The sequence below is a fragment of the Hypanus sabinus genome, chromosome 3, assembly GCF_030144855.1.
Source record: "Hypanus sabinus isolate sHypSab1 chromosome 3, sHypSab1.hap1, whole genome shotgun sequence".
In the NCBI taxonomy this organism is placed as follows: domain Eukaryota; kingdom Metazoa; phylum Chordata; class Chondrichthyes; order Myliobatiformes; family Dasyatidae; genus Hypanus; species Hypanus sabinus.
In genome coordinates this window covers 47,995,202-48,021,161 of record NC_082708.1, presented here as the reverse complement: position 1 = coordinate 48,021,161, position 25,960 = coordinate 47,995,202, and the positions used below count along the sequence as shown (strand labels likewise).

Genomic DNA, 25,960 nt, shown 5'->3' with positions numbered 1-25,960 from the left:
AATTCCAACAGGTTTGTCAGGCAAGATTTTTCCTTAAGAAGCCATGCTGACTTTGTCCTATCTTGTCCTGTGTCAGGAAGTACTCCATAACCTCATCCTTAACAATGGACTCCAATACTTTCCCAACCATTGAGGTTAGGCTAACTGTTCTATAATTTCCTTTCTTAAAGATTTGAGTGACACTTGTAATTTTCTGGTTGTCCAGAACCATGCCAAAGTCTGATGATTTTTGAAAGGTCATTACTAATACCTCCATTCAATTTCTACCACTACCTCTTTGCGAACCCTATGGTGCAGTTCATCTGGTCTGGGTGACTTGTCTACCTTTAGATCTTTCAGCTTTCTGAGCACCTTTTCCCTTGTAATAGTATCTGCACTCATTTCTTTTCTCCCACACCCTTCATCACCTGGCACACTGCTAGTGTCTTCCACAATGAAGACTGAAGCAAAATACTCACTTAGTTCATCTGCCCTTTCCTTGTCCCTGGTTATTACTTCTCCAGCCTCATTTTCAAACAGTCCTATATCCACTTTCATCTCTCTTATTTCTTATATTCTTGAAAAGGTTTTTACTATTCACTTTGATATTGTTTACCAGCTTGTCATATTTCATCTTTTTCCTCTTAATTTTTTTAATTGCTCTCTGTAGGTTTTTAAAAGCTTGCCAATCCTCTATCTTCCCACTAATTCCTTCTCCTTTGCTTTTAAATTAGCACTGCCACAGTTGTACTATTTTGCCATTTGAGTACTTCATTTTTGGAATAGATCTATCCTGCACGTTCCTCATTTTTCCCAGAAACTCAAGTCATTACTGTTCTGCTGTCATCCCTGCCAGCATCTCCTTACAATATACTTTGGCTAATTCCTCTCTCATACCACTGTAATTTCCTTTACACCACTGAAATACTGCTATGTCAGACTTTACTTTCTCCCTATCAAATTTCAAGTTGATCTCAAATCATATTGTGATCACTGCCTCCTAAGGGCTCCTTATTTGCCTCTGGTTCATTACATAACACACAGTTCATTATAGCTGATCTTCTGAAAGGCTCAGTGACAAACTGTTCTAAAATGCCATCTCATAGGCATTCAACAAATATTGAGATCCATTACCAACCTGATTTTCCCAATGTAGCTGCATGTTAAAATCTCCCATGACCATCAGAACATTGCCCTTTTGACATACCTTTTCTATTTCCCATCGCAATCTGTAATACATATCCCAGCTACTGTTTGGAGGCCTATATATAACTGCTATCCGGGTCCTTTTACCTTTGCAATTGCTTAACCCACAAGGATACAACATCTTTTAATCTTGTGTCACATCTTTCTAATGATTAGATGCCGTTCTTTGCAAGCAGAGTCACGCCATCCCCTCCGCTTACCTTCCTATCCCTTCAAAGTAATGTATAACCTTGGATATTGAGCTCTCAACTACAACTATCCTTCAGCCATGATTCAGTGAAGGCCACAAAATCATACCCGACAGTCTGTAAATGTGCAACAAGATCATCCACCTTATTTCTTAAGCTCCATGCATTGAAATATAACAATTTGAGTACTGTATTTGCTAGCCTTTTTGATTCTACATCCCTAAGGCACTGACTCTTGCCCTACTGGCTGCAATTTTGTCCTATCCTCTGTCTGCCCCTTCTGACAATCTGACTGCATGCTACTTTTGCTTTTTTACCATATGTCCTATCCTGAGTCCTTTCATTCCAGTTCCCCTCCTCCTGCCAAATTATTTTAAACCCTTTCCAACAGCTCTAACAAACCTGCCCGCAAAAATATTGGTCCCCTCAGTTTAGGTGCAACCTGTCCCTTTTGTACAGGTCATACCTCCCCAAGAAGAGGACTCCCCCAGAAGATACAGGATTCTATGGAAAATGTATTCTACTATGTAACTGATTTCAATGTGTTGGAGTATTATTAGAATAACATTTAAAAGTCTGGAAAATCAGGTAGTCTGGTATACTTGGGACTTTGGTGTCAGACTAGCAGATTTTACTGCATCTAGACTGAAAATGTTGGACAAGCTATTTTGTGGACAAAGTTGCAAGGGTGCCTGTAAAGCTGTTCCTATAGCAAGTCAATAGAAGAAGGGGAGAAAGGTGACATTTTGTATGACTGATCATTTAGTAGATTTGCCTGTTCTTAGCTGTTCCATTATATTCTGAAGATGCAAACCCGTATCAATTCAAAATTGATAAGGGATAGATGAGTATTAATTTTTTTCCATTTTAATCTAAGAAAAAGAGAAGTGACCAGAAGTTGAATATAGAATAGTACTTAGAATTATTGAGCAAACATTAAATATTGAGGCAAGAAATTTAAGTTGGACTTGGAATGGTTGTAATAAAATTCCTTGGTGTGGTTGAATAATGTGTGTTGCTGAATTGTCTACACTGCCAGAGGAATTTTAGAAATGGTGTGAGGAGTACTGATTACTCTGTTACACTTTTTAATTGGTTCTTTGGTTAAACGGTACTGTTGATGTTCACAGATTTGCCACCAGGAGCTGCTCTAGTTGCATTGTTTTATCAACTGGGTTTCTAATTAGCTGGCATAGTGGTCATGGTTAATGTTGTAAAATATTTGGAGGTACAAAATTGCATCTCTTGAATTTAGCAGCAGAAATGTCACTCAGAGTTTTCATGCTAAACTTGTGTTATTGAACTGACTGTAATGAGCAAGAAAATTTAAGCACAAGTTGCAGTGCTTTAGCAAGAATACCACAGCAGAATTGTGGTAATGCGAAAATATGAATGCTTGGAAAATAGGACCTGTTTTATGCTGGCACTACAAATTAAGAAACTATGTAAAGGCTGAATAAATGTAGGACAGAACTAGATAGATATTTCAAATCTTAAGTTGCAGGGCATAGACATGCAATTAAATATAAAATGTATTGCATAGAGAACAATAAATATTACTGGAATTTACTTCCAAGGCTGGTGGTTAAGACATGCTGGGTAAACATTTACAAATAATTAGATAAATGGTTGAAGGAAAAATATAAAATGCTGGTAAATATTATCAAGGTATATTCTTACAGACTCTTTGGCATGCAACTTTTCAATATTGACAAATATTTGTTCATTTAAAAAAATTTTACTTCAGAAATCCAATTCAGAGACAGTTTAATCATAAATCTAGTGGTACTCTTCCAAAAATCCTCATGGTACTGATAACTAACACAGTTGACAGTGTATCTGCCCTATCTGCAGGTGCTTGTGAGGGTACCTTGGCTTGCTCTACATGTCATCTAATTTTTGAGGACCACATTTATAAGAAATTGGATAGCAGTACAGATGAAGAAATGGATATGTTGGACCTAGCATTTGGCCTCACTGACAAGTAAGATATTACTTATTTTGCATATTTTGGGAATCGCCATGTTCTATTAATAGGAGCAACAGGTAATGTTTATGTAGTGCCTCTAAGGTATCAAGGAGAGTAATGGATTATGTAGAGGGAAAGGGAATGGTAATTGCAGAGGGTATACTGATGAATATATAGAGGTGATAGAATGTTTGGCATGATGAGTGAATATGATCTCATTTGTTGGAGAATACAGATGGGAGTTCTTTTTTGTTCTAAAGCAGATGTTCCCAACCTTTTTTTTTAATGCCATGGGCCCACACCATTAACTAAGAGGTCCATGGACCTCTGGTTGGGTGCCCCAGTTCTAGAGGATGTTTACAGTTGATGGAAGATCAGACATAAGCACAGGTGGAAATGATAGAGTTGGGCAGATTGTAACAAGACCAAGTGGGAAAATTCAAGAATTGTGAAGCAGCAATGATGCCTTTTAAGGGAGGATAAATGAAGTCAGCTGCAGTCCCCTTCAAAGCCTAGGATTGTACAGAAAATAAGGGCTAAATGTTAGAGGAAACCTGGGAACATTATAACTCAACGTGCTATCAAGGAGGGTGCATCAATAGCTGAAAATGGGACCTCTTTATCAATTGGGTTAAAAATCAAACTGAAATCTTCAGTAAACAACTTACTCCTAACCATTTAGGAGTAATCTTTAATAACTCGAGTGGTTAAGCTTGAGGGGCTCCTGCAGCAATATTCAGATCTGATAATAACTGTCTAATCACACATTTCTTCTTCTGCCTTGGATATAAATAAATTCATTGAAATGTCCTTGCTTCAGTTTCCAGTTCCCCAATGTCTTCAGTTTTACTGGGTACTTTGATGCTGTGCCTATTTCAATAAAATCTTGGATGTTTAAAAAAATCATATGAGGGATGTGGGCATCACTGGCAAAGTCAACACATTAAGGTGGAGGTGAGCTGCCCCTTGAGTTTTTGCTGTCATTCTGAAGATGCCCTCACCCTCTCAATGTTGTTGAATAGGGGTATCTGAACATTTAGACTGGGACAATGACCAAACAGCTATGTGCAACATAAAGGGAAACCTGCAAACGATGGTATTCTTTGCTGGAGGTTGTAAATTTGTTGTTGATGTTGGTGAAGTTGTGATACTCAGTTTGTACATTTTACAAGCCACAACCAAAATCTGTCTATGCTTAAGTGAGTGAATGTGAAGGATGGTGGAATTGGTTCTAAACAAACTGTTGGTTTCTATCAGATGGCATTGAATTATTTCAGTGATATTGGAGGTGCAATCATCCAGACAGATAGAGGATATTGAATCTCGCGGATTGTGATTGACTTTGGGGATTAAAGAGGTGAATTGCTTGCATGATAGCTCCTGCCTCTAACCTGATCTTATAGCTGCAATGTTTGTGTAGTTGTTGGTGCAGTTAATTTACTTGTCAATGGTGATGCAGCACCCCCCCCCCCGCCCCCCAAACTCCCTTGTATTAATGGTGGAAAATGGGAGACTTGACAATGGTAATGCCATTGACTATAAAGGATAGGTTGGTTATTACCTGCATTTGCATGACGTAAGTGATGCATTCCATTTATCCACATATGCCTGAATGTTATCTTAGGCATGGGCTGCATTCAACCCATGGGCTATAAAGACTGCATTCAGGCATGGGCTATAAACTATAGTGGTTTAAGACACTATGAATAGAATAGTAGGTTACATAGTCGTTAGAAAACGTTTCCATGCCTGATCACATGGAGGGATGTCACTAATGAAGTATCTGATGATTTGGTGTCAAGCTGTGCAGTTAGTAGAGCTGCTGGTTGAACCCCTCCAGTGACCTGGGTTCAATCATAACCACATGGATTTACTTCCAGTTTCCTTCCATATTCCAAAGATGTGCATGTTGGCCATTTTTAAATTGCTCCCTGTGTGGTAATATCTGTGGGAATGGAGGTGGTTGAGGGAATGTAGGAAGTATTAGATGGGATTAGTGTAAATAGGTGCTCAATGATCAGCTCTGATTCCATGAGCTGAAAGGTCTGTTTTTATACTAAAGGTCTGCAGTAGAATGCTCCTTCTGTAAGATGTGAGATTTCAGGGTATGTAGCAGTCTCATTGATGACTACAACTGCAGGAAGTGTGCCAAAATTCACCTCCTGATTGACAAGGTCAAGGAACTGAAGCTGGGTGCGCTCAGGACCATTTGGGAGCTGAAGACTTCATAGGTGAGACTTTTACTGAGGTGGTCACACCCAAAGTGCAGGCTACATATTGTAGATGGGTGACCACCAGGAGAAGTAATGAGTATAAGCAGTGAGTGCAGGGTTCCTCAGCAATAAGGATACTCCTTTGGATACCACTGGGGGTGCGGTGGTGGGGAATGACCTATCAGAGCACAGCAGCAACCAGCCCAGTCGCAGTATGGCTGACTCTGAGGGTCAGCAGGGAAGGGTGAAGTCAGGCAGAGTGAGTGAATGGAGACTCAGTAGTTAGGGGAATGGACAGCAAATTCTGCGGCTGTAAAAGAGAACCCAGGATGGTGTGTTGCTTCCCAGGTGCTAGGATGATTCAGATTGTCTGCAAAAGATTTTCAAGAGGGAGGGTGAGGAGCCAGAGATCGGGGAGCACATTGGCACCAATGATATCGAGCTAGAAAGAAGAAGATGTCCTCCACAGTGAGTATAGAGAGTTTGGAAAGAGGCTGAAGAGCAGGACCTCCAAGGTAGTAATCTCTGGATTACTCCCAGTGCCAGGTGCTAGTCAGGGCAGGAACAGGGTGATAGTAAAGATTGAATGAGTGCCTGAGGAAGTGCTGTAGGGGGCAAGGGTTTCAGATTTCTTGACTGTTAGGATCTCTTCTGGGTTAGATATGACCTGTACAAAAATGACATGTTACACTTGAACCTGAAAGAAACCAATATCCTTGCAGCCAGCTGTTGGGGAGGGTTTAAACTAAGTTGGCAGGAGGATGGGAACTGGAGTGATTGGGCTGAAAATGGGGAAGTCTGTATACGAGCCAATACAGTATGTAGTGAGACTGAGGAAGGACAGGCAGAAAAAGAGGGCAAAATTACAGTCAGTGGGATGAGTTGAAATGTAACATGGGGCAAAATTTAAAAGGGTGATGAATACAGGACTTAAAGATGTCATATTTATATGCATGTAGTATATGGAATAAAGTAGATGAATCTGTAACAAAGATCGGCAGGTATGACACAGTGGTCATCACTGAGTTGTGGCTGAAGGAAGATCTTAGTTGGGAGCTTAACGTCTAACGATATACAGTTGCAAGAAAAAGTTTGTGAACCTTTTGAAATACATGTTTTTCTGCATTAATTGCTCATAAAATGTGGCCTGATCTTCATCTAAGTCACAATAATAGATGAACACAATCTTTCTAAACACACAAACAGTTGCAGTTCTTGTCATCAATATTGAGTACACCATTTAAACAATCAGAGTCTAGGTTCAAACAAGTATGTGAACCTCTGGGGTAATGTCTTCAATAAAAGCTACTTGGAGTCAGGTGTTTCAGTCAGTGAGGTGAGGGTTGTAGAGGTGCCCTGCCCTATTTTAAAAAAAAGACTCACAAATTCAGATTACTGACAGAGCCTGTTCTTCTTAAGAAAGATCTGTTTATATGCACAATGCCTAGATTAAAACACCTCAGAGGACTTTAGAAGAATTTAATGCATGAAGCTGGAAAAGGCTACAAAAGCATTTCTGAAGACCTGAGTGTTCATCAGTCCACAGTAAGAGAAATTGTCTCCAAATGGAGGAAATTCAGTACCATTGCTACTTTTCCTAGGAGTGGGCGCCCTGCAATGATCACACCAAGAGTACGACATGCAATGCTGAAGGACGTGAAAAGGAACCCAACGATAACAGCAAAAGACCTGCATAAGTACTTAGAACTTGCTTAAGTCTCAGTTTATGTGTCCACTATAAGTAAAACTCTGAACAAAAATGGCATTCATGGAAGGACACCATGGAGGAAATCACTGCTTTCCAAGAAAAAACATTGTTGTACCTCTCTACCCTGGAATATGGCTGTATTGTCCAAGTTTTCATTATTCCTCTCCACTGCACTCAGGTGGTTCCTAACAAGACCATAAGATATAGGAGCAGAATTAGGCCATTTGTCCCATCAAGTTTGCTCTGCTATTTCATCATGGCTGATCCATTTTTCCCTTCAGCCCCAATCTGTTGCCTTCTCTCCATATCCCTCCATGCCCTGACCAATCATGAATCTATTAACCTCTGTCTTAAATATACATAGAAACTTGGCCTCCACAGATAGCTGCCTGTGGCAATGAATTCCACAGATTCACCACTCATTGGCTAAGGAAATTCCTCCTTATCGTCATTCTAAAAGGAAACCCCTCTATTCTGAGGCTGTGTCCTCTGGTTTTAGAGTCTCCCACTATAGGAAACATCAACTCTATGAAGGCCTTTCACCATTCAATAGGTTTCAATGCAGTCACCCCTCATTCTTCTGAATTCCAATGAATACAGGCCCAGAGCCATCAAACGCTCTTCATATGCGGTTCAAACCTGGAATCATTTTCGTGAACCTCCTTTTGAACTCTGTCCAGTTTCAGCACATTCTTTCTTAGATAAGGGGCCCAAAACTGTTCACAATAGTGCCTCACAAATGCTTCATAAATTCTCAAAATTACTTCCTTGCTTTTATATTCTAGTCCTATTGAAATGAATGCTAATGTCACATTTGCCTTCCTCACCACAGCTTTGATCTGCTAATTAACTTTTAGGGAAACCTGCACAAGCAGTCCCAAATCTCTTTGCATTTGTTTTTTATTCTCTCTCCTTTTAGAAAAGTCAACCCTTTCATTTCTTCTACCAAATTGCATGACCATACATTCCCTGACGCTGTATTCCATCTACCATTTCTTTGCCCATTCTCCTAAGTCCTTCTGTAGCCTCTTTACTTCCTCAAAACTATCTGCCCCTCCACCTCTCTTCGTATCATCTGCAAACTTTGCAACAAAGCCATCAATTCTATCATCCAAATCATTAACATATAACGTAAAAAGAATCAGTCCCCTGTGGGATAACACTAGTCACTGGCAGCAAGGTGTCTTTTATTCCCACTCTTTGTTTCCTGCCAGTCAGCCATTGCTTTATCAATGCTAGAATCTTCCCAACAATACAGTGGGCTCGTAGCTTGTTAAGCAGCCTCATGTGGTACTTTGTCAAAGGTCTTCTGAAAACTCAAATACACAACATCAGTTGATTCTCCTTTGTCTATCCTGCCTGTTCTTTCTTTGCAACAAATTTGTCAGGTAAGATATTGTCTTGAGGAAACCATACTGATTACAGCCTATTTTATCATGTGCCTCCAGGTATACTGAAACCACATCCTTAACAAATGACTCCAACATCTTCCCAACCACTGAGGTCAGACTAACTGGCCAAAAGTTTCCTTTTTTCTTTTCCCCCCCACCCTCCTTTTTGAAGTGGAATGACATTTACAATTTTCCAGTCTTCCTGAACCATTCGAGAATCTAGTGATTCTTGAAAGATCATTACTAATGCCTTCGCAATCTCTTCAGCCACATCTTTCAGAACCCTGGGGTGTACACTATCTGGTCCAGGTACTTTTAGATCTTTCACTTTCCCAAAAATAGTCTTCCATAGTTCATCCACCATTTCCATATCCTGTTACTACATCTCCAGCATCATTTTCCAGTGGTCTGATATACACTCTCACCTTCCTTTTACACTTTATGTATCTGAAGAAACTTTTGGTATCGTCTTTAATATTATTGGCTAGCTTACTTTTCTGTTCCATCTTTACTTCCTTAATGACTTTTTAGTTGTCTTCTGTTGATAGTTGAAAGTTCCCCAATCCTCCAATTTCCCACTAATTTTTGCTCAATTATATGCCCTCTCTTTGGCTTTTATATTGGCTTTGGCTTCTCTTGTTAGCCATGGTTGTAAATACTTTTTCTTTGGGTTGGATATATCCTGTACCTCCTGAATTGCTTCCAGAAATTCCTGCTGTTCTACCATCATCCCTGCCAGTGTTCTTTTCCAATCAGTTCTGGCCAACTCCTCTAATTCCTTCTACTTCACTGTAATACTGATACATCTGACTTTAGTCTCTTCTCAAAATTCAGAGTGAATTTCATACTATGATGACTTGCACCTAAGGGTTCTTTTACCTTAAGCTCTCTAATCAATTCTGGTTCACAGCACAACACCCAATCCAGAATAGTTGATCCCTTGGTGGACTCAACCATGAGCTGCTTTAAAAAGCCATCTCATAAGTATTCTAGAAATTCCCCCTCTTGGAATTGCGCAAACCTGATTTTCCCAATCTGCATGTTGAAATACCCCATGATTATTTGTAAGATTGTAATCTTACTGATCTTGGGTGCGTTGGGGTTGGTGGAGGACCCATCCCCACCATATCTGTCTTCTACATTTTATGTCATCCTTTATGTTAATTTTGAGACTCATTCCACCTTTTTCTTGTGAGTTAGAACACTGAATAAATCATGGAGTGAACTACATATATCTATAATGTGGATGTCCAGATAGTCAAGTGTTCTGAGATGTTTCATTTTGACAATCTGGAGCAGTGGTATACTGTGCCACCACCAAACAATGGAACACAGTTTTGCTAGCCAAAGGTTAACTTTCCAAGCTCAGTTGCCTCACTTTAGGAGGACATTAGAGCTCTTCTTGAAGTTGGAGGAATGTCAAAACAATTCATTGGCTGCATAAGTACATGGCCTGGAAGACAATGGGAAGGGAAAATCAAGCAACTATGATTATTATTACCTGTTCTTACTCAAGTCTGCTTCATTTCAGGTGTAAAGCTAATGTGTCACACCTTATTGAGTTGCATGTATGCTATCTAAAGCTACAACTTCAGGTGGAGGTGTAAAGTTATGGGTGTCAACTTAACTACAAATTTGGGATGATAAAGGAAGTTTGGGATCTAAGTAAATGTGGTAAAAATTCATTTTGGTCATTAACTAGGAAAGTACACATTGGAGTTCTCTGAAGCGGGACTTCAGAGAACTCGGAAGAAGGCTGAAAAGCAGGACTTCCAGGGTGGTTATCTCTGGTTTGCTTCCAGTTTCTCATGCTGGAGAGGGCAGGAACAGAGAGATAATGGATCTGAATGTGTGGCTGAGGAACTGGTGCAGGAAGCAAGGATTTACATTCTTGGACCACTGGGATCTGTTTTGGGGTAGGGATGAATTTTACAAAAGGGACGGGTTGCACTTTAATAGGCGGGGTACCAGCATTCTGGCAGACAGGTTTGCCACTGCAATACGGATGTGTTAAACTAGGTAGTGGGGGGAGGGGATGAACTGGAAATATAAGGATGGAGTTAAAGGGAAAGTGAAAATAAGAAAAGTTAAAAAGGACAACAGAATCAATGGAGTAGAAAGCTCAAGAAAAGATCATACAGTATGGCCAAGTGAAATAGGAATTGATATGAAAGGAGAGGGGAGCAAACAAATTAAAAGTATTTTATATGAATGCACGAAGTATAAGGAATAAAGTAGATGAGCTTGAGGCTTAGTTGGAAATCGGCAAGTACGATGTTGTGGGAATAACAGAGCCATGGCTTCAAGCGGACAGGGCCTGGGAAATGAATATTCAAGGATATACATCTTATTGAAAGGACAGACTGACTGGCAGAGGGGGTGGGGTGACTCTGTTGGTGAGGAATGATATTCAGTCCCTTGCGAGGGGGGACATAGAATCAGTGTCAGTATGGATAGAACTGAGAAATTCTAAGGGAAGAAAGACCCTAATGGGAGTTATCTACAGGCCCCCAAACAGCAGTCTGGATGTAGGGTGTAAGTTGAATGAAGAGTTAGAATTGGCATGCCGCAAAGGTAATGATACAGTTGTCATGGGGGATTTCAACATGCAGGTAGACTGGGAGAATCAGAATGGTACCGGACCCCAAGAAAGGGAGTTTGTGGAGTGCCTCCGAGATGGATTCTTAGAACAGCTTGTACTGGAGCCTACCAGGGAGAAGGCAATTCTAGATTTAGTGTTGTGTGATGAACCGGATTTGATCAGGGACCTGGAGGTAAAGGAACCATTAGGAGATAGTGACCATAATATGATATGTTTTAACCTACAATTTGAGAAGGAGAAGGGAAAATCGGATGTGTAAGTATTACAGTTGAACAAAGGGAACTATGGAGCTATGAGGGAGGAGCTGGCCAAAGTTCAATGGAACAATATCCTAGCAGGGAAGACAGTGGAACAACAATGGCAGGTATTTCTGGGAATAATGCAGAAGGTGCAGGATCGGTTCATTCCAAAGAGGAAGAAAGATCCTAAGGGGAGTAAAGGGCGGCCGTGGCTGACGAGGGAAGTAAAGGGCAGTATAAAAATAAAAGAGAAGAAGTATAACATAGCAAAGATGAGCAGGAAACCAGAGGACTGGGAAGCTTTTAAAGAGCAACAGAAGATAACAAAAAAGACAATACGCCAAGAAAAAATGAGGTACGAAGGTAAACTAGCCAAGAATATAAAGGAGGATAGTAAAAGCTTCTTTAGGTATGTGAATAGCAAAAAAATAGTTAAGACCAAAATTGGACCATTGAAGACAAGTGAGTGAATTTATTATGGGGAACAAGGAAATGGCAGATGAGTTGAACATGTACTTTGGATCTGTCTTCACTAGGGAAGACACAAACAATCTCCCAGATGTGATAGTGGTCAAAAGAACTAGGGTAAAGGTTGAACTGAAGGAAATTTATATTAGGCAAGAAATGGTGTTGGATAGACTGTTGAGTCTGAAGGCTGATAAGTCCCCAGGACCTGATGGTCTGCACCCCGGGGTACTTAAAGAGGTGGCTCTAGCGTGGACGCATTGGCAATCATTTTCCAATGTTCTATAGTTTCAGGAACAGTTCCTGCTGACTGGGGGGTGGCTAATGTTGTCCCACTTTTCAAGAAAGGAGGGAGAGAGAAAACAGGGAATTATAGACCAGTTAACCTGATGTCAGTGGTGGGAAAGATGCTGGAGTCAATTATAAAAGAGGAAATTACGACACATTTGGATAGCAGTAGAAGGATCAGTCCGAGTCAGCATGGATTTATGAAGGGAAAATCATGCTTGACTAATCTTTTGGAGTTTTTTGAGGATGTAACTATGAAAATGGACAAAGGAGAGCCAGTGGATGTAATGTACCTGGACTTACAGAAAGCTTTTGATAAAGTCCCACATAGGAGATTAATGGGCAAAATTAGGGCACATGATATTGGGGGCAGAGTACTGACGTGGATTGAAAATTGGCTGGCTGACAGGAAACAAAGAGTAGCGATTAATGGGTCCCTTTTGGAATGGCAGGCTGTGACCAGGGTGTACCGCAAGGTTTGGTGCTGGGACCGCAGCTGTTTACAATATACATTAATGATTTAGATGAAGGGATTAAAAGTAACATTAGCAAGTTTGCTGATGACACAAAGCTGGGTGGCAGTGTGAAATGTCAGGAAGATGTTATGAGAATGCAGGGTGACTTGGACAGGTTGGGTGAGTGGGCAAATGTATGGCAGATGCAGTTTAATGTGGATAAATGTGAGGTTATCCACTTTGGCAAGAACAGGAAGGCAGATTACTATCTAAATGGAGTCAAGTTAGGAAAAGGGGAAGCACAACGAGATCTAGGTGTTCTTGTACATCAGTCAATGAAAGCAAGCATGCAGGTACAGCAGGCAGTGAAGAAAGCTAATGGCATGCTGGCCTTTATAACAAGAGGAATTGAGTATAGGAGTAAAGAGGTCCTTCTGCAGCTGTACAGGGCCCTGGTGAGACCCCACCTGGAGTATTGTGTGCAGTTTTGGTCTCCAAATTTGAGGAAGGACATTCTTGCTATTGAGGGAGTGCAGCATAGGTTCACAAGGTTAATTCCTGGAATGGTGGGACTGTCATATGTTGAAAGATTGGAGCGACTGGACTTGTATACACTGGAATTTAAAAGGATGAGAGGGGATTTGATTGAAACATATAAGATTATTAAGGGATTGAACACACTGGAGGCAGGAAGCATGTTCCTGCAGGTGGGTGAGTCCAGAACTAGAGGCCACAGTTTAAGAATAAGGGGTAGGCCATTTAGAACTGAGATGCAGAAAAACTTTTTCACCCAGAGAGTGGTGGATATGTGGAATGCTCTGCCCCAGAAGGCAGTGGAGGCCAAGTCTCTGGATGCATTCAAGAGAGAGTTAGATAGAGCTCTTATAGATAGCGGGGTCAAGGGATATGGGGAGAGGGCAGGAATGGGGTACTGATTGTGTATGATCAGCCATGATCACAGTGAATGGCGGTGCTGGCTAGAAGGGCCGAATGGCCTACTCCTGCACCTATTGTCTATTGAGTTTCACTTTAAAATATGATTACTTGACTTTTATTTTTTAACTTCAGTGGTGGTGAATTCAAGGAGCGCTTTAGATGAATTTTTTATATTTGTACAGAGAATCGGTTGAGGTGTTAACAAAAAGAACAAATCTGTTTTTAAGAGGGGTGCGGCAAAACTTTGGGAATCACTAGCTTCAGTTATCTGAATATTTACTATTCAACTCAATTATTTTCTTCTCATGTGCACCCCTGCTACAGTTTTCAAAGATTTAATTCTTAAATCAGCACTATCTTTAAATAGAAAAAGAGACTTCTTGAACTAAAAATATCCTTGAGAACTTTTTTAAGCCACCAATTGCTTACACGTGGCACGTGTCTGGATATGTTAAATTTAGAACAATTTTTGCCTTTGAATGGATCCCTTTACCTGCATCCAGATATGGTTTGGTAAATTTCAAGGAAATTGTACTACCAGAAAAACAATGATTGTCCAATGTCTGTTGTGACTTCTCAGTGGATTGCAGCTGATTCTATTTTTGAATTATTTATCAACCGTTTTCTTAACTACTTTAGGCATAAATAGAATGTATGAAGATGAGATGCTTCATAACTCTGTTTTGTAACTGATCTTGCCTAGTGAGACTTCTGTGAAAACCTTGTTAGAATTGCCATTTTTGAAAAGTGACATCAAAGGAACAAAATATACTGCATATTCTAAACATTAGTGCTAATTTACTCAAACACTTATGTAGCATACTAAAGTAACAGATCCTGATTCAACAAGGTAATAGTTTAAAAATTAAATGTGGATGTTTGAGTATTTATTTGAATATTGATTTTGTTTATCAAAATTGTCAAGCATTACATATATAATCGGACCTTGTACTAGAAGTCTTTCTCAAAATGATAATTAGTGTTTTTACTGCATCGAGTACTACCAAGTTTTGTTTTGCTATCTAAAAATAATTGGATTTATTTTTCAGCTCTCGTTTGGGTTGCCAGATCTGCCTTACAAAGTGGATGGATGGAATGACTGTAGAAGTTCCAACTGGTATTTCTGATGCAAGACAAACCAAGGACTTTAGCTCAGGCTCCTAAAGTGATCAGTCTAACATGGCTCAATTCTCTTCAATCAAGATACAGAACAATTGCTCTGAATAAAATATTTAGTAGAACTGAGTTACATAATATTGAATATTATATAAAGATAGTCTATTTTAATTTGTAGAGAATAATCACTTTTAGGTTATATCAGTTCAAATACTCACATTGATAAGTTTAAATGACTAACTACTGAATGGGGCATGTATAGTTTGAGAACATAAAAGCTTTGTGGGTGATGAACTAATTGAATGTCATAATATTAACAGATTAATTCTTTATGTCTTTGAAAGTTATACTTGGAAGTTTCACTTGATGTGTTTATGGTAAACTTTTATTGGCATCTTTACTATGGCATTAATACAGGCAATATTAGAAACCAAAACACCATAAATGTTTTAGCTGCAAAGGCAAGTCATTTTTCTTAGAGTGTTAGAAGTTGGATGGGGAAGAGAGGTGCAAAGGAAGAGAAGTATTCTAAGAGAAATCCTAAGAACTTTCTACAGGGGCACAATTGAGAGCATCACTGCCTGGTATGTGAACTGTACCTCTCTTAATCAGAGGACTCTGCGGAGAGTAGTGTGGACAGCCCAGCACATCTGTCGTTGTGAACTTCCCATGATTCAGGACATTTACAAGGACAGGTGTGTAAAAAGAGCCCGTAGAATCTCTGGGGACCCAAGTCATCCCAACCACAATCTATTCCAGCAGCTACCATCTGGGAAGCGGTACTGCAGCACAAAAGCCAGGATAGCTTCTTCCACCAGCCTTTCAGACCGTTGAACTCACGCTGATTTGAGTGTACTCAATCTTACATTGACTGTTCTGTTTATTATAAATTACTATGATTGCACATGGCATATTTAGATTTTTACTCCTCATGTATGTGAAGGATGTGAGAAGTAAAGTCAATTCAATTAACCATAAAAATAAAAACAGACAGCACTGTAGGAATTCAAATTCCATTTGCCGAGAGAAACAGTTAATGATTCAGGTCGATCAATGCCCTTTCATCAGAACTGGGAACATTTAGAAACTGAATGTCATTTGTGTTGTAGAAAACAGATAGTGATGTAAAGAACCAAGCAAATGACTGTGATAACATAAGAAACACTAGTATTCTGATGGGCTCTCTAACCTCCTCCACCATTTTGTAAGATTGCAGTGTATCCAGTCTTGGCCTTCGCTCCACTTTCCTGCTCTCTTTGAGTCCTTTGTAACTTAAAATATCTACCAATCCACTGGTAATTTTTTTTCAGACTGAAGATTCACAAACCTTGAAGATAAATAATTCCTACCGCTCCTCCTCTCTTAAATGGAAACAATGCATCCTATTTCTGGAAGATCCCTATATGGAGCCTTTTCTGGGTATGCAAACACCCTCTCCCACCACAGCATGGGGGTGATGTGTATTACACTTTTTGCAGCCCCTAAACACCAGTTTAAAGGCAGCACATGCTTAATGGAGAAAAAAAAAGTGCCAGAACATTACATTAAATCAGGAGCTCCAAACCTTTTTTATGGCATGGACCCCTACCATTAACCAAAGTGTCTGTGGACCCCAAATTGGGAACCCCTGCATTAAACAGCAGGGTGTTTTACAAAGTAACTTGGATGCAGAAAATGCTCTGGTAAGAGTATGGGAACTTCTGGAGTACGTGCAGTTACTGCTGGTTTCAGCCATTCTGCAGAGCCTATGGAACATTATGGGGAATAAGTATTCTGGGTAAGTTCTGGAAGTTCACACATGAGCTAGTGTGCTATTGCCATTACAAATGTTAAAATTTCTCACCAAGGCCATTCTATCAATTAGTTTCTGGATGTGTACACATTGTTGCTGCACTGGAATGAAAACAGAAAATGCTGAAAACACTCAGTAGGTCAGGCAGCATCTGTGGAAAGAGAAACTGAATGTTCCAGGTCAAAAAGTCCACCAGAACTAGAGATAGGTTAAAAAAAAACACTAGAATTTTCTGGTCTTATTTTAGAGTTCTAACAATTTTTTTTATCTTTATATCTTCCCATTTGCTGTTATAGTACCTGCACAGAATTCTCTGGAAGGTAAAATCTTTGTTTGTTTTAATGTATTAAGAAACTCTCCATTATTTAAGCCTGATTGTCAGGAATTGAGGCGAGAGTTTGGCTGATTTTGCTCGCTGTCCTGAAAATGTTCATTCTTTCTGCGTGGTGCTGAGGCTGTGAACGAATCCAGCTGCTGAGTGTTTATGCCCCACTGGTGTGATGTACTGGGGCTGAGGCTTGTGCCTACTGTGTTTGCTCCAGGAGCAGATCTAGAGACTCTGTCTAGTTCGGACTGCTGTTGGCTTTTCCTCTCCTCCTCTGGGCAGTGGATTTTGGTCCTCTTTTTGAAAATTATATTAAGTTTATCCCATAGAAGGAAACATTTTCTTCACATCCACCCTGTCAAGACCAATCATTATATATATATATATTTTTATTTGATAATGTGCTTTGAATCTTTGAATCTATTTGCTAAAATGATCATATCTCAGTATACATTCAGAGATAAGATTTATTTTCCTATGATGCAATGTACTTGGTATTTTATTCTGTTATCTAGAATGTTAAAGCAATGCAAAGTTATTTGAAGTACAGGAGTGGAACCCAATATGGCCTTTTTACTGCTGTAGCCCATCCACTTCAAGATTGGATGTGTCGTGTGTTCAGAGGTGGTCTTCTGCACACCACTGTTGTAATGCATAGTTATTTGAGTTACTGTTGCCTTCTTGTCAGCGTGAACCATTCTGGCCCTCTCTGTAACAAGGAGAACAGCTGCTCACTGGGTCTTAGTTGTTTTTGGAAACTCCAGAGACTCCTGTGTGTGGGCTAGATTATCCCACTCACTTACATCTCCTGAAATCCATTGGTGGTACAGTACTACATGGCCAGTATGGTGTCATCGTGAGGTATGGGCTGGGTATGATCATACTGAATAACCCTGGTTTCACTCCACAGACAATACCTGACTTACTATTTTTAACATTTTTAGGATTTAATGTAGTTTTGCAATATTTGCATATTCTTGTTTCAGAGGATTATGAGGTGAATAAAGTCCCGTATTGTACACTATATGCTTACTGCTTGGATATAAATCTATTACTTTTAGCCTGTGGATAATACTGTTCAAGTAGGAAAACTTCCATTGGGGAAAACTTCGAGTAAGTTTTCTTGACCCTGTGCCTTCAGGACAAATATTTAAGATCTGTTGATTTATGTTAGTAGATCTTTTTCATGACTGGAAATCGGTTCCATCTTAGTTACGTGGGGATGCTTACTGAACCATGAGTTTTAGGTGTTTTCTTAGAAGAATTGCTTAAGCATATTTCGTGTGTGTGTATTAAAAGCATCCATAAAGTAGTAAGATACTATAAAAATGGACAACCATGAGTGATGGTACTAAAGTCAATCTTTACTGAGTACATAAAGATATCAAGAAAGATGCTCAGAGCTAGGATTTTTAAGGTGGGTTTTACAAAGCATCGCAAGACAATCTTTAAAAAGGGAATTTGGAACTAAAAACCAAACAGGCTGATAAGGAGGTTTGTGAAAATCGAAGCAGCTAAAATTGGAGACTTTTTCCCAGGGCTGAATGGCTAACAAGCATTAGTTTAGTTTTAAAGTTCTTGGAAGGAGGTAGAAGGGGGATGTCAGAAGTAAAATCTTTCATGCAGTGCAGGATGTGTGGAATGCACTGCCAGTAAAGGTGGTAGAGGCGGATACAATAGGATCTTTTAAGAGGGTCTTAGAAAGGTATATGGAGCTTAGAAAAATAGGGGGCTATCCAGTAGGGAAATTCTAGGCAGTTTCTAGAGTAGGTTACATGGTCGGCACAACATTATGGGCCGAAAGGCCTGTTAGGTGCTGTAGATTTCTGTGTTTTATATACAAGGAACCAAAGACAAATCTGAAATATTCAAGGTTGGAAAAAACAATGTATGTTCCAGAGGCAAAAATGGAAAGATTTGCTAACAAGAGAAACCATTTTAAAATCAATTAATTTGCATAGCCACATCAGTGTAACTACAGTGATAGATAAATGTAAAAGAGTGAGCTTAAAAATGGTCATTCAAGTTTTGACTGAGCACTTGTTTAAGCAGTGATGCAAAAGGGAAGATCAGAGGCAACCAGGAAAGCACTGGTATAGTTAAGGCTTGAAGTGGCGCAAGTGTAGACGAATGTTTTGGCAGCTAACAAGGAAGAGAGGTTACAAGATTGAAGAAGGCCATGTTGTTCAAAGTAAATTTATTACCAAGAATATATATGTCACTATCTACTACCTCGAGATTCATTTTCTTGCAGGCGTTCACAGTAGAATGTGGAAATTCAATAGAATCAATAAAAAGAATTCACAAAGACTGACAGCTGTTTGTGACGGTGAATTCCACAGATTCACCACCCTCTTGAGAAAGAAATTCTTCCTTATCTCTAAATGAACATCCTGCAATTCTGAGGCTGTGCCCTCTGGTCCTAGACTCCCCCACACACCTGTGGGAAACAACCTCTCCACATCCACTGTATCTAGGCCTTTCAATAGTCAACAGATTTCAATGAGATTCCCTCCTCATTCTTCTAAACTCTTACGAGTCCAGGCCCAGAGCCATCAAATATTTCTCATATGTCATTATGTTAACCCTCTCATTCCTGGGATAATTCTCATGAACCTTCTCTGGACCCCCTCCAATGCCAGGGTATCTTTTCTTAGATTAAGGGGTCAAAAACCAATCTCAATACTCCCAGTGTGATCTGACCAATGCCTTATAAAGCTTCAGCATCACATCCTTGCATTTATATTCTAGTCTTCTCAAAATGAATGCTAATATTGTCTTACTTACCACCAGCTCAATCTCCAAGTTAACCTTTATGAAATCCTGCACAAGGATTCCCAAGTCGCTTTGCACCTCTGATTTTTAAATTTCCTCCCCATTTAGAAAACAGTCCACACCTTTATTCTTCTGCCAGAGTGCATGATTATGCATTTCCTTACAATATATTCCATCCACCAATTCCCCAATCTGTCTAAGTCCCCCTGCAGACATCCTATTTCCTTGCACTATCTGCCCTTCCATTTATTAATGTATTGTCTGCAAATTTGGCCTCAAAGCAATCAATTTTTTCATCCAAATAATTTACATATAACGTAAAAATAAGCAGACCAACATCAACTCTGTGGCACACCACTAGGCACTGACAGCCAACCAGAAAAAGGCCTCCCTTATTCATGCTCTTTGCCTCCTTTTCCTGTTAAAAAAAATGCTAGCATGGATAAAAGATTGGGCTCTTGTTATGCAACCTCCAGTGCAACACCTTTTCAACAGCCTGAAAGTCCAAGTATACAATGTCCACTGACCCTCCTTTAATCTATCCTGGTTTCTATTTCCACAAAGAATTCCAACAAATTTGTCAGGCAAGAGTTTAGAAAAATCTAAAATCCTTTTAGAAAACCATGCAGACTTTGGTTTCTTTTATCATATGAATTCCAACATCTTTTCAACAACTGAAGTCAGTCTAAATGGCCTATGATTTCCTTTCTTCTGCCTTCCTCCCTTAAGAGTAGTGACATTTGCAATTTTCCAGTCCTGCAGAACCATCCTAGAATTTAGTGCATCTTGAAAAATCATTACTAATGCCTTTATGGTCTCTTCAGCCACCTCTTTCAGAACCCTGGGTGTACTCAATGTGGTCTACGTGACTTATCTACCTTAAAACTTCTCAGCTTCTCAACTCTGTCTACTTAGTAGAAACACACATTTCTGCCCCCTGACACTTGCACTTTTGGCATTCTGCTAGTGTCTTTCACAGTGAAGACTGACAAAGTTCGTCCTCCATTTCTTTGTCTCCCCCATTACTACCTCTCCAGCATCATTTTCCAGTGGTCTGATAGCCATTCTTGGCTCTTTTACTCTTTACGTATGTGGAAAAAAAACTTCTTGTATCCTCTTTGATATTATTGGCTAGCTTACCTTCATGTTTCATCTTTTCTCTCTATAGCTTTTTCTAGTTGTGGTCTATTGTTTTTAAAAGCTTCCTCATCCTCTACTTTCCACTACTTTTATGCTGTCTTATCACCCACAGTTGCCTCATCCTCCCTTTAGAATACCTGTTCGTCGTCTTTCCTGCACCTTTTAAATTACTCCCCAAAACTCCAGCTATTGCTGTTCTGCCATCATCCCTACTGGTGTCCCCTTTCCAATCAACTTTGGCCAGCTCCTCTCTCATGCCTGTAAGTCCCTTTAGATCACAGTAATACAGATACATCTGATTTTAGCTTCTGCTCAAACTGAATTCAATCATATTATGATCACTGTCTCCTAAGCTTCTTAATCAAGTGTGGGTCCTTACATAACACCCAACTCAGAATTGCTGTTCCCCTAGTGGGCTCAAACACAAGCTGTTCTAAAAAGCCATCTCGTAGCCACTCTACAAATTCCCTCTCAGGATCCAGCGCCAAACTGATTCTCCCAATCTACTTGTATATTGAAATTCCCCATGACTATCTTTTTACACTTGAGATTTCTTAATTCTACCCACAAGGATTCTACATTTTCATCTCTTTCTAAGCATTTGATTCAATTTATTTTAATCAATAGAGCTGTCCCACCTTCTCTACCTACCTACCTGTCCTTTCGATACAATGTGTATCCTTGAATGTTAAGCTCCCAAATATGATCTTCTTTCAACCACAAATTAGAGATGACCACAACATCATACCTGTTGATCTCTAATTGCACTAGAAGTTTACCTACCTTATTCCATATAGTGCATGTATTCAAATATAACGCCTTCAGTCCTGTATTCATCACCCTTTTCATTTTTAACACCGTTACACTTTAATTCATCCTAATGACTGTAATCTTGCCCTAACACCTGCCTGTTGTCTTCACAGTCTCACTATACACTGCATCCAGTTGTACACCAACTGTCCCATTCTCAGCCTTATCACTCCAGTTTCCATACCCCTGCTAAATTAGTTTATATCCTTCTCCACAGCTCTATTAATCTTGTCCACAAGGGTATTGGTCCTCCTTGGGTTCAGGTGTAACCCATCCTTTTGTATAGGTTATACCTTCACCAGAGGAGACCCCAATGATCCAGGAATTTTAAACACTGTCCTTTGCACTAATACTTCAGCCACATATTCATCTGCCAAATCATCCTGTTATTACCCTCACTTGCAAGTGGCACAGGCAGCAATCCAGAGATTATTACCTTGGAAGTCCTGCTTTTCAGCTTTCTCCCTAACTGCCTATAGTCTCCCTTCAGGACCCTCCTTTTTCCGACCTATGTTGTTGGTACCAATATGTACCATGACTTCCAGCTGTTCACCCTTTAGAATGTCTTGGATCTGATCCATGACTTCCCTGACCCTGATACCTGGGAGGCGGGTATCACCATCAGGGTGTCTCTTCCATGTCCACGGAATCTGCTTTCTGCTCCTCTAATCATGGAATCCCCTGTCATTACTGGACTCTTCTTCTCCCCTTTCCCTTCTGAAGGAGCCAAACTGAGTGCCAGAGATGCCTTTCCCTGGCAGGTCATCCACCCCAGCAGTATCCAAAGGCAGACACTTTTTGGGGAGACAGGCTAGGGGGGGGGGTTACTCTGCTCTGCTCTGGCATCCTATTTCCTTTCCCTCTGCTGACAATCACCCAAGTATCAGTCCTCCTGCAACTGGGAGTGACCACCTACTTGTAGCTCCAATCTATCAATCTATCACTTGTTCATTTTCCTGGATGAGCAGAAGATTATCAAGCTGCAGCTCCAGTTCATTAACATAGTCTCTAAGGAGCTGCAGTTCAGTGCACTTCATGCAGGTGTAGTTATCAGGGACACTGGAGGTCTCCCATAGTTTCCACATCTCATACAAGGAGCATACCAAAAAATCGGGATCTATTCTCAGTGCACTATCAACAGGAAATAAAAATGATTGGAGACTTAATTTGCTTAGAACCTCCACCTGTGCTTGCCCAAGCCTGTTCTCGCCTAAAGCTGCTGAGCCAAAGCCTGGCCACTCTAACCCTGTCCGCTCACACATAGCTGCTCCATTTACACCTCTGTTCTTTTTATTGGCCCGTGCTCATTGCAACCCATTGAAAAGAGCTGAAAGCACTGGAGTTCTTTTTAAACCTTGTGCTGCACCATCAACAAGTGACCTCGCGCACTGATTGCAGCCTGTTGAATAGAACCAAAAGCACTGGAGTGTCTTTTAAACCTTGCACTGTGTCACCAATGAATGAACTCTTGTGCTGATTGGAGTCCGATTAAAAAGAAGCAAAAGCACTGGAGCTTTTTTGAAATCTCACACTGTGTCACCAACAGATAAACTTCTGCACTGATTGCAGCCCACTGAAAAATGGTACAGGAATTAGAAATCTTGCAAATCTGGTAACTGAGGTGTTTGAGTTAAAACAGAGATATGTAAAGAGCTTTTTCATAGAGTACCTTATCCCATTACCTTGTGGTCCCATGATCTGGACATGAGAACAGAGTTCTAACCAACTGCCTATAATTCTAGCTATGATTAGAGGATCCTGCCTCAGCCAGCACCAAAGATGACCAGTTCGATGGCTGTTTTAGATAAATACAAAGATCTGAAAGGGCAGTAACAAAGATATGCTGACTGATACCTTAAAGTCAACACTTAATTAACAGAATCAGCAGGGATCCCACAGAGTGTCATGATCGAAATGGTTTTTGTGTACAGAAGGTACTTTCCAGTCCCATTAAAATAAAAACTTATGATTCCAGATAGAGTTTAAATATTTTAATATATATTTGATACATCTTTTTGGATGTTTTGTACATCTTGTTACGATGTTTGGCATGTAAAATGCATTAAAATAAAATAAGTATAATTGATTATTTCTATAAAATAAAGTATATTAAGTGAGTTGAATACTAAATAGCGCAAAACAAAGACGGGTGCAGTAAAGCAGTTCAGTCATATCTGTAGTAATTGTCTGTATCTTGACACACTTTGATTCAGAGTTAATGAGCTGCTTTCCCATTTGCTAACGTTGCAGTGTATTGGAGTAAATTATTTGAACAGCTTGACCCAGAAGGCATTAGCAACACATAGATTATGGTTAGTGGTCAGGAACAGGAGGATATGACTATATCAGCAAATAATGGAGATCTAGTCATGTGGGAGGTTAAGCCTTTCTCCCTGCTCAGCTTGGACAGACCAGAAACTCTTGGGTGGAAGAGAAAACTTGCCTTGCTGTTCTTTTATTAGCACAATTTTCAGAAATAAATAATCAATTAAAAGTAATAAGTTGTTGTCCATAAGTTTCCCAACGTGTTAATACCGTAACGAAGCTAAAGGCTGTCAATAAATGCAGTCACAATGTTGAAATTAGTGTGTACTCTGAGGAGGCGTAACTGAATTGTTCTGGTCCATCATAATTGTCCTCTTATCCATCAGAAGGAAAAAGTAGCCACACTGTTCCATCAGTCATACAAGTCAGATGATCATAGCGTATCCATAATGAATTATAAAGTTTTTGATATTAAATTCCCATTCCAAAACATATTGCCAAAACTACTCAAATGTCACACGACGCTGAAATATGCAGCAGAAAATAAATGCGTAAATTGGGTGCTGCTTAAAGGTAATTCAGGGTTTATGACAAAGTGTTTTGTTTCACTCAAAGTTTATTTCTACCTCTCAGTAATGTCTTATGCCTTTTGCAATTTGCTATAACTCGCTGAGTTAAGTCATGACCTCTGATGTAGCTTCTGGCCTCCAACTTTATTATAGACACAACATGAGATGGTGTTTTTGAATGACCCCTACCATAAACCTTTTGTTGATTCCTGAATAGTGGATTGCATATTTCAGTGCACTTTCTCATTGCTTGGTGATTGATGCTTCCCTGTTACTTACTTGAAAATATCAACCTAGTGTTTTCTCATTGCAAACAGAATTTCATTTCCTGTTTTTGTTGCCTTCCTTCTCCCTTGCCCCCAGGCATACTTATTTAAGAAACTAACAATGGGGATTGCATTTTCAATTTCATGATTACGTTGACTATCAATCATAGCTGTATTTCAGTACAATTTGGATATAAGCCATCTTAGATGTTTTAAATCACACAAGTGTTATTTTGTAATATTTTTAAGTAGAAGTATTGGGCCCCTAAATGCAGCTTTGCAGCATGAGTTTGACATGGATTTGGTTCCAATATGGGATTACTCAACCGGACCTTAGTGATACAGTTTATACCAACATTTACTAAAAAGAGTTTAACACAGGCATGGGTAACACCCGCTGGAGATAAACAGTGTTCATAGGTTGTGGCATAAATCAGTGTTCATTTGATAAAAGTACCAATAAAATGGAACTCAACAGTCCAGATAACATCATTTCTTAATTTCACACCAGTGTTGCCCAAAGAGATCATTCTCGACTTATTGATTCCTCAAGCTGTTCGAATGCTTGTTTGAGTACAATCCTAGTAGTTTGAATGATACTGTCTTGTCTCAAGGGCTTTCACACAAACCAGTTGGTCCGAGAAATGGGTACTAAGTAGACAAGCCTCTCAGAGTATAGTATGACTACAGTATCGAGAAGGATGCAAGCAAGACAAACTGCTCTCAGAGTGATTGGTTACTATGTGATCTTAGTCCTTATACCTAACTTTGCCCCTTACTTCTTCACACTTTTGGTTACAAAATTCTAGCCAACATAAAAATAACTTTTGACGGACTAACAATCGCTGCTTGCAGAATAGGATTCATTCCTTCTGCCATCCTTTGCAGGTAGACATATTTCCTAACTCCTGAAAAGCCAAGATCTAATTTTTAGACATATCCACATTCCCTGGGATCTCTAAGAAATGGAAATACTTTATATCTTTATTATCAGCTGCCCTTGATATCTTGTAAAGTTTGATTACATCATTTCTTAATTCACAAGAATACAAATTAAAGTTGTGTAATCTCATCCTTTAGATTAATTCCTGAAATTTGCTCTGGTAAATCTTACATGTACTGCCTCCACTGTTAATACATATCTTTCCTAAGGTAAGTGCCTAGATCTGCTCACTGTACTTTAAGTGAGGCATCAGCAGGGCCTTGGATATATGTGGAAAATTATCTACCCTTTCCATTCCAATCCCTCTAGGCTAGGGATTC

The 25,960-nt window shown here is 39.7% G+C and overlaps 1 protein-coding gene across 1 annotated transcript in view; it reads left to right on the top strand.

The window, feature by feature from the left end:
- The window catches only part of LOC132391287 (adrenodoxin-like), a 51,081-nt gene extending 33,185 nt beyond the window's left edge, over window positions 1-17,896 (top strand). Inside the window, exons 3-4 of the mRNA XM_059964253.1 lie at window positions 3,228-3,357; window positions 14,689-17,896. Coding sequence (XP_059820236.1) covers window positions 3,228-3,357; window positions 14,689-14,803 — 245 coding nt within the window. The 3' untranslated portion in view covers window positions 14,804-17,896. The remainder of the gene's footprint in view (window positions 1-3,227; window positions 3,358-14,688) is intronic.
- The last annotated feature ends 8,064 nt before the right edge of the window (window positions 17,897-25,960 follow it).